The sequence below is a fragment of the Lactuca serriola genome, chromosome 9 (genome assembly GCF_051521515.1).
Source record: "Lactuca serriola cultivar US96UC23 chromosome 9, Lser_US96UC23_V15, whole genome shotgun sequence".
NCBI classification, from domain to species: Eukaryota; Viridiplantae; Streptophyta; class Magnoliopsida; order Asterales; family Asteraceae; genus Lactuca; species Lactuca serriola.
The window spans coordinates 66,373,645-66,383,905 of record NC_136416.1 but is presented as its reverse complement, the minus strand read 5'-3'; the positions used below and the strand labels follow the sequence as shown (position 1 = coordinate 66,383,905).

Sequence of the window (10,261 nt, the reverse complement as noted above, 5' to 3'; positions counted from 1 at the left end):
AGGTACTAGCGAGGGCCGTGGGAAGGCACCGGCGTGACTCGTACACACCGGAGAGAGAGTTGATTTTATGATCTTGGGATATGTTGTGTTTCAAAAAACTAAATATTGGAAATATTTGAAAATGTTTTTATGTGAACTTGGTTGATGAAAAATGAAAATTTTGTTTTGAAATTTACGTTGTTACAAGTTGGAAACTTTACGTGTAAAACCTACCCTAAGATCCTAGATCTATGTATGGCATGAGCTGGATTCAAGCAAAATCAAGTATATAGTAATTGCATGAGAACGACTCGGCGAGTCTTTCATCGGACTCGACGAGTCGAGTCGCGTGTCCCCGAGTTTTCCCCTTTTTCGTGTTTGACTGGGTGAAGTTGTGAGTCATGGGTGGACTCAATGAGACGGAAGTCCAAGGCAATCTTCCTACCTCAAGAACAGACTCGGCGAGTTGTTCATACAACTCGGCGAGTCGAAGCATAGAGTGTTCGTCGGATGAAGATGAACTCGACGAGTTGTTCATACAACTCGGCGAGTAGGATGAAGGACTTTTGACATCAGTTAGAAGGAGAACTCGTCGAGTCAATGCCTAACTCGACGAGTAGAGACGGGATTAAGGACAATCGAATGGGTAGGGACTCGACGAGTTGGCAAACCAACTCGGCGAGTCGGGTCAACTGGAAGTTGACTTTGACTTGGACTTTGACCTATCAAGGGTAAAATGGTCATTTTAACCTAAGTACGGTTAGCAGTGTTTGATTGAACATTTTGTGGGAATTATAGCCGGAGGACCCCCCCCCCCCCCGGAACAGCAGCAGCAGCAGTAGACAGTCAATTCCCGCTCAAATCAACAACTACTTCGAGGTGAGTTACCTTCCAGTAGCGGTGGGTTTACGACCACAATGCCGGCCCACCAGTAGGAGTTGTATATTAGATGATTGTCTCTGTGATATTCATCTAGGGTTGCTACTACCTGTGAGATGTTTATGTGCTAGTGACAGTAGGGGAGATAGTCCCCAGATTACCGGTCGATAGGGTCGAAGGGGCGGTCATGCCCAGCCATGCTAGATAGTGATGGGTTTTGGTCATAAGACATCCTATGTGCTCATACAAACCCTAATGCTTGGATCTAGGTTTCTCTATTGTACATGATTTGAATCCAAGACTATAAACCCTAATTCTAGCATATGGAAATCAATATTAACATATAATTAGGTTTAAGATATTACCTTGATTGTTATGTAGCAATAACAATCCCAATTCCTCCTTTGAATTGACTTTGGAAGGCTTGGAATCACAAGTGTCACTCCTCTAATGGTTCACAAACACCATAAGGAAGAGGATGAAGAGGAGAGAGGATGGAGGCTGCCAAAACCATGTGAAAACCCTAGAAGGTTGCTTGTCCACGTTTTTGAGCCTTAAGGGTTCTATATATAGTGAGGCAATTAGGGTTATCTAACAAGGAAACCCTAATTTGGTTGCTTAAGCCCTAAGCAACCCATGGAGCCCTTTCTTAAAGCCTTGGACGACTTCATATGGGCTTCCCCATAGAATTCGTCCACCTTATAATAAAAGGCAGTCCATGGCCCAAATTGCAATTATCTTATAATTACAATTCCAGTCCCTTAAGTTTAATTAATCTCTTTTAGTCACAAAACTAATTTCCAATTAATTATTGACTAATATTAATTAAACAATATGATTTCTCCTTTAATATATTATTCCCATAATATATTAATAAATCATATTTAATCCTTTCTCTCCATAATTCATCCTATCAAGTTGCTTTGGTGAAGGCAACCCAAAAGGACCATGCACCATCGGGTCAAGTACATACCAAAATAGTTATGGACTTAGACACTAATCCAACAGATAGATTATGTGATATGTGTTATGTGGTAGTAGTAGGGGTGAAATAGTCCCCAACATCCGGTCGAGAGGACCGAAGGGGAGACCAGCACCCAGATATGCTAGTCGGTATCCGGTCGAGAGGACCGAATGGGAGGCAAGCACCCAGATATGCTAGTCAGTATCCGGTCGAGATGACCGAAGGGGTAGGCCGGGCACCCAGATATGCCTGACAATATATGTATGTTATGTGGTTATATGGTATGTGGTATGGTGGGGGAACTCACTAAGCTTCGTGCTTACAGTTTTCAGCTGTTGTTTCAGGTACCTCTTCAGCCAAGGGGAAAGAGCTGGCGCGGTAGCGGCATATCACACACACGCTTTTGTTTTCCGCACTAAGAGACATGCTGGGATTTGTACTATGACATTAATAATGTTATTATTATTATTATTATTATTATTATTATTATTATTATTATTATTATTATTATTAACTATAAAAATAATAACAAGGACATATCAGAAATTAAAAGAGGCATTACACATCTTCTTTGACTTTTAAAGCCACCATCGATACCGTATTTACCAACAACAACTTGAGTATGGTTCATGTGAGATTTTATGAATGATTCTTTGATTTGTGGTGTAGAAAATAAAGCAAGCAAGAATATTAAGACTAGAAATATAATTAATCGCTTTCATAAAATGAATGAACGAAGATGTGAACTTTAAAATGTACATTTGTTATGAAAGTTGAACTTTAAGTCTAATGAAATTGCGGTTTTTATCTTTTTTTTTTATTGTATATTACATAATTTTATCTTTAGGATATCCATTTACTTTGACTCCGACTCTATCACTGGTTGTTTACGATTTCGGTCCACATCCGGGTACCAAACCATAAGGACCAATGGCAAGAATTTAAAAACACATATACACCATCTTTACCAACAAAAAAGATATTAGAGACTAAATATATTACTTTTTAAAAAAAACGTGAATACTCTTTATCTAGTTTAATTTTATAAAAAATAAATTTAGTGTATCTAGTTTAATTTTATAAAAAATAAATTTAGTGTAAATTACAAGTTTGGTAGGAGTGTTTTTTTGAAAATTGCATATGTTTAGTTTTAAAAAATATTTTATCACAAAAATGTCAAGGTGGTTTTAATATTTTGTCACAAAAATGTCAACATTCAATGTGCGTCGCTCAAAAAAACTAATAAACTTTAGTTTCCGGTCCGGTTTGGTTTAAAAACCTTATTTCGGGTCAAATCCGGTCCAAACCCGAAACCCGGTTATTAAAAACACAAAACCCGAAAATCGGCCTACTTATAAGAATGTTTCTAGTTCGATCTGGGTCCGATCCCGGTTTTTTCCGGTCCAACGGGTCGTATGCTCATCCCTAAAATTGTTTGAAATCATGTAGACACAACTAGTTTGCACCTTATGAAACTTCCAGGTTATCTTGGAAATGTACTTTAATTTTAAATATTGTAATGTTTTTTGTAACTTAATTTTGTAAAATGAATGGTAGGGTTATCTAAAATGACAACGTTTTTTATTAATATTAGTACAATAATTGTTACAAATCTTAATACATACTTATATTGGTTTCCACAAATTAGAAAATTATAACAAAATTTACTATGTCCAGAAATGGGTATCCAAAATGTTGTGTCTAGAATGTGTGTCCGGAATATGTGTTCATGAGTCCGTGAGTCAGGAATCTATGACATGTATGATTGATTTAACTAAACTTGAATGATTGATATGACGTTTGAAATGTCAGTCCAAATGGAATTTCGGAATGACATGTAATCTAGAATGCATCAATATAAATAAGAGAATGAAATTTCGAAATGACATGTAATTAGTCTCCGCATCAGCCTTCCTTCATCGTCACAACCCTCGTGAATCATCAACATGTCATTTTCTTTTTACATAGCCTGAAATTGTTTTTTGTATACTGAGTTCTGAAATTGATTTTTGATTTATGATTTACAGAAATGACTTTTCTGATTTGCTGAAATATATAGACTTTCTCAAAATCGATTTTCTGATTTGATGAATGTCAAGGAAAAGTCTGATTTTTGTTATGCTGATTTGATTCCACCCTTATATATGTTTCTTTTCTTTGTTGAATTGGATGTTTAAAGATTGGAATGGATCTGTATACGTCTAGTAGTGGTAATTTAATATGGAAACAAGTTGTGCACTACAGATGCTTGATGAAATGCTTGAGAGAATATTGAAGTTTAATTTAACTGCATTTTGTTTGGTCTTACACATGTCTAGTAACAAATGCAAATGGTCAAATGGTCTTTGATTATGCCTGTTACAAAGCTATTGATACATCTCCGGTAATTTCTTTATAAAAATGTGAAAATATGATGTATTTATTCTTGTAATAAGAAGTATGCCGGTAAAAATGTGATGTATTTATGCTCCTTGAAATCACACTTGTATTTGTGGAGCAGGTGAAGCAAAGGCAAAAAAGAGCCAAGATAATGTTACTCCAAGTGTTGAATCAAAGTTTTTGTGAATGAACTCCAAATCAAGAGCAATTTGAAGCAATTCACAAGGACCAAAAGAATGTTTCTCCAAGTGTTGAATCAAAGTTTTTGTGAAGGAATTCCAAATCAAGAGCAATTTGAAGCAATTCACAAGGACGTTTTTTTAGCTAAAACAATGTAATTTTAATGTTAAGTCATTTAATTTGATAGTATTTAATGGTATTTGAATGTTTTTATCAAAAAAATGTAATTAATTTTATTTCAATGTTGTAAGACTTGAAATTTTAAATTTTTTGTGTTGAAATTTTTTTTATAATCAGTTTATTACAGCAGTCTGCAAACATTAAAAACAAACAAGTTTTTTATCATATGTTGCAGCCGTTTGATCTACCTCTCATGTTGCAGAGGGTTGCAAATATGATCCGCACACTTCATAAATTTTTACTTCGAAAAAACAAATAACACATGAGAGATGAGTGTCCAAAATGGGTAAAGTAAAATTAACAAGCAAAAACATCCAACCCCACCAAGAACCCAAACCCCCAACCAAAGGTATCAGCTTCGTTAAAGGAAAATTGATACATCTCGACACATACAAGGCCACATCACCACCACACTTACCAATAACCATCGTATAGGGATCCATATATTTAACTTACACCTTACAATTTAGTGATTGTGTGGTTTTTAATCATTCCACCCAAAAATGCATTAAACTTCCTACTTCTACTCTTGACCTTTAGGAATTTCAAGAAAAAACGACTTTGCAACTATCAGTCAAATATAGTCACGCTTCGGTTTTCCATCACTACACACAAAAATAATAATAGTAGTAATAAAAAACAATAACCCTCAACATTCTAAGAATGACCACCCAACAAAAGTCAAAACTCAACACCTTTGAACCCTTAAAGAAAATCAACACAAACTACCAAACTTGGTTGTCTACATGTGCCAACTAATTGGTCATAACTTCTAATCTAACTTTTTTTTACTACTTTCCATTGTTTTAAATTGCATTCATTTACATGTTATATAAAAACAATTAACAACTTTACAGTTTACACGTGAAACTTTTGACACTTCCATAAACTTCTACAATCTTTTAAAACTAACCAAAATTCTGCCCAAAAAACTCAGTATGAACCCAATCACACATCAATCACAATCTTTTTTAACCATAAATACAAACATACACAACAATCATTCAGAAACATTAATAAAAAAAAAAAACTTGAAAATTACTACTATGGTGCTCATTTCGTATCTTAATCCTATAATATAACTAACTCATCTACAAGGGACACAAGTACCTTCACGTACCTACTTTCATCCCTCCTTGTTTTATAGGTCTTCTTGGGCTGCATTTTTCAAACAATAAACAATAATCAAAAATCAAAACCACTGAATACATACATACAAATATATAATATATTCTCAAGTTATTATATTAAATAAAAACTACATACTGCTCAAAATAAATCCTTGTAGCAAACTTTGGGCTCTTTCAGCTTGCTCAGGGGTACCAGATATTTGGATAATATGTTCTGTTGCTTCTGGACTTGTATCAATCAGTTTCACATTGGCTCCCGAAAGCTTGTTTCACATGCAAATAGTCAACATAAAAAGTCAAAAACACTTTTAACCATTTTTAACAATATAAATAATCAATATAAAAACTTCACTTACTTCACTAATCTGAGCAAGCTTATTTCTTGACTTTGTTATGAGCTTGGGAACTGCATATTCTGGTATCACAACTTCCAGAATACTCCTTGTAACTAGTGGTACAGCAATTCTAAAAAAAGAAAGAAACCAAACTCATATGTAAAAAAGGGTAAATTGGGAAGAAATTAGAAAAGTGAAACATGAACACTACCTGTTTACTGTAGATGGTGTATCTTCACGGTTTCCACTTTCGGTTTGATTTACAGTTTCATTGTTAGATCCACCAGTACTCTGCTTTTTTACCCATCAAGTCATGTATGGATAAAATGTCTGAATGAGTAATGAAAAAGAAACAGGGCCCAATTTTGGTTACCTTTAGTGTTAGAGTTTGCAGATTTTGGTTGGATGCAGTGGTAGGGTCATTTCCGGAATAATTTTCACGAGGAGTTGTGTTATTGCTAGAAGCTGCTTCCAAGTTTGAAGCACTACCCCCAGGGCTAGGTGCAAGAAAGGGAGGAACTTGTGATGCATCCTTTTGAAAAAACCCTTGAAATATATAACTCCTTAGTCTCAATGTCACCTCCACAAGAGCTTCTCTAGCAGCCTTGATCTCTCCAACAATCTGAGAAAAAAAAAACAAGGGCATTGTCGTCATTTCTCCTCTCTCAAATTCAAATAGTTTACATTATACTAAAGGTAACCAACAAACCTGTACAAGTTCATCATTAACTGATACAAATTGTGGGAGATTTTCCCTGGGTAGAATCTGAATGTCTGCACCAGTCATTTTCTTTGTCTCAGATAAAAATCCATCTCTTCCATCTAAACATCCAATTTCACCAGATGAAAGTAGAAGACGCGTTGTGATAATGTTGTCTTTTTCAGGAACAAGATCAAGAATTCGTGTCTGAATGTGCAAAAGAGCTTCTTGAGCAGGAAATAGCTCATCATCAGGGCCCTGATAATGCATATATACAATAAAGTAAGCATCTTTATTGATTCAGTTACTTCTTATTTATCATATAAAGATGCAGAATACATAAACAAGTACCTCTTCTGAAGAGATGATGATGATTTGTTCATCTGATCCGACCACAAGATCAGCAACTTTGACATCAACACCAATTTCATTCTGGAGTAATTCCATAAATCCATCTGATTGGCCTACAACACTATCAACTTTATTGTTGGGACAAAGTATACGAAATACAAGATCTTCTGCATAAAGGGATTGAGCATTGTCAGATAGAGGACTAGCTCCAGTATCATTAACATAGCTAGATGGACGTGACGCATGATTAAAGTTTCTGCCATTGTTGGGCAAACGTGATCCATAGTTATTAGGTCCTTCCATTGGTGGCCTACGTGGCATGTTATTTGGATGATGCATAAAATCATCTTCAGGAAAGAATCTGTCAGGTGATTGTAGCCGGCCATGAAAATGGCTTCGATCACGATGCTGACTCTCCCTCAATCGTGAAGAAATAATTTCTACTGCATTCTTCACTGAGCTCATCTCACCAACAACCTGTGGACAAAAGAGAAGAGAACATACTTGTTATTCTTGAGTCGTTAAAAGATGATTTTTCATGTTGCAAAAGCTGAAGGGTTTATAACCTGAACAATTTCTTCAGACATTTCAACACATCGTGGAATTGTGTGGTCTCTAGGTAGAACCCTAATGTGAGTTTTGGTTTCCATCCTCATTTGTTCGATAATCTTCCCTCCTTTCCCAAGCAAACAACCTACATGCATCCTGGAGACAACCAGTCTTGTTACCAGCCTGTTGACACCCAGCCGAGAGCTATACATATCCTCATCGTCATCACCTCCGCCGTACCCTAAACTGTACCCACCTCCATCACTCTCCAAAATCCTCTCATGTATCAAAAGCAGAGCTTCCTGAGCAGGGGAAAACGAAGGCATTCTCCCATCAGGATCCCTCCTCCGCGTATCAGAGATCTCGATGATTCTCTCCTCATCTCCCGGCATCAGCTCGTGGACGTTAATCCAAGCCCCGGTATGTTGCCTTATGGCCTTGATTATGCTCCCGGACTTCCCGATCACACTTCCAGCTTTAGCATCATGACACAAGATCCGGTAGCTCGTAGTGACCATAAGAGATGAAGGATCTTGGGGTTTCCGGCCTCCACCACTACCACCACCACCACCTCCACCACCACCGCCACCACCGATGTTCCGTCGCTGGTGATGGTTGTTAGGACCGTAATGATGGCCGCCGCTGTAGTTGTTATTGTACCGCTGCTTTGTTCTGGGTAGAGTCTCCATGTGGTCATAGTCCTGATCGTAATAGTACCTCTTAGATCTTGATCTATCCATCATTCTTCACAATCGAAAATCAAATTTTTAGGGCATTGTTAAGAAAAGTTCGTAATCTTCATAAATCTGAGTTAAAAAGTTGTGGCGTGAAATGTAGGTAGTCTATCTAAACTGAGAGGAGTCGATTGAAAATTGAAACCCTAAAGAAAGGGAGAAAGAGAGTTCACTTGAGCTTGATGTGATCTGAAAATCCAATTGGGGCTTTAAGATGTTTGGTAACTGTGAGATTTTCTCTCTCTATATATACATATCTCTATTTTTTTGTGTGATCAATCAACGACTATTAATTGTATTTGATTTTTGACCTATCGTTTCTAATCTGTTTCGTAAAATTTCTTAGGAAATGGAAATCAAATATGGTAAACTAAGCACTAAAATAATCATACATGGAAACTATTTATAGATTTTATAGATAATCCAATTTTTTTTTTCTATAAAAAGACCATTATTTAACATGTTTTTTTAGAAAAATTGAGTAATCTAACAATTAAGTTAATAAAAATAATCAATTTTACTCAAATTTGAAAATATGATCATTTTCTTTGGAATTAGATCATTCCGGAGTAGTAATGTTCATTACAAAGTTAGCAGGGTTGGTAGAGTTTGGATTTCGGGATGCATAGTTGTACATTTTGGACCGACGTAGTCAATTGCGGACTAACATAGTCAAAATCGTACATGTTTAACTAACATTCTAGATTATACATCAGGAATATAGATTGTTATTGTACTTTTCGGACACGTATTTCGGGCGACAAAAAGAAAGATTTTCCTCCCCACCTACAACCAAATATTTGTAATTTTTTTTATAACTATTTCAAAATGAGTTTTTCAGATAGTAAAAACAAAGAAATTTTTGCAAACTTGTTTGCTTACTTTCACAGCCTTGAATAAACAAACTTCATAATTACACACATATATATATGCTATGAATCATTTTCAACTCTGTTTTGCAAGGTTTTGAAAACCGGACTGGAGACAGAATCGGTCGTCTTACTAGTTCGATGATTCAAGTGGTCCAACGGTCGGACCGGTCTCAAAAACCGGAAAAACCGAATGATGTCATAATTATATTTAATTATATAAAAAATACAAAAACTGAAAAATATAAATATTTCTAAAAATTTCGGTTTTGGATGGTTTTACCGATTCAACCGGACAGGTTTTTTACCAGTTTTCACCGGTTCACACGAATACTGGTTTTTTGGCTTTTAAGAATCGAATCCGGGACCGGTTCCCGATCGAACCGGCCAGTCCGGTCCGGTTTTCAAAACATGGTTGTTTTGTGGCTTTTAGATTTGTGGTAAGATAATTTTGCTTCAAATTTTAATTGGTTATTTAAAAATTTTGATGTTTTTACAATTAATTGTTTTATTATACCAAAAAAAATGTAGCTTCATACATTCATTACGTGCATGCTACATGTCATCATCTTTATAGGTAGTGTCCCGCTGAGAGGGGATTAACTATAGACAATGCTCATAGCGGTTGCTATGGACGGAGACAACCAGAACCTATCTATAGCGTTTTGTCTGGGCGTGACAAATAGCGCCGACTCTTGTACCTAGTTACTAATGAGGTTGAAGGAAGCTCTCAGGGATGTTGGGGTTCATAACCAATATGGAAGATGTGATAACTTTTCCCTAAATCAAGTATTCCCTTATTTATATCATGGGTATTATTGTAAAAATGTGGCAATGATGGTTATGTGCTTACGAGTTGGTCGAAACAACACATTTGATCCTTTGTTCTGACAGACATGCAAATCATATATAATGTCTGATTTTCTATAAAACTTTCGTCAACTACGCCCTAGCGCATGTGAGTGGCTTGCCAATATTATTCAGGCTAAATGGGAAAGATCCCTTTTTCCTTAACATCCATTAGAATGTACT

General features: G+C 36.0%; 1 protein-coding gene across 1 annotated transcript; it reads right to left on the bottom strand.

Moving 5' to 3' along the window:
• Positions 1–5,500: 5,500 nt before the first annotated feature.
• Positions 5,501–8,594, bottom strand: RCF3 (RNA-binding KH domain-containing protein). The gene is made up of 8 exons (XM_079019070.1): positions 7,644–8,594; positions 7,078–7,554; positions 6,736–6,984; positions 6,400–6,648; positions 6,238–6,317; positions 6,048–6,156; positions 5,828–5,954; positions 5,501–5,719 (listed from the first exon to the last, which is right to left on the bottom strand). Exons 1-8 carry the CDS (start codon positions 8,367–8,369, stop codon positions 5,703–5,705), a joined length of 2,034 nt encoding a protein of 677 aa, XP_078875196.1. The 5' UTR covers positions 8,370–8,594; the 3' UTR covers positions 5,501–5,702.
• Between the last annotated feature and the right edge of the window lie 1,667 nt (positions 8,595–10,261).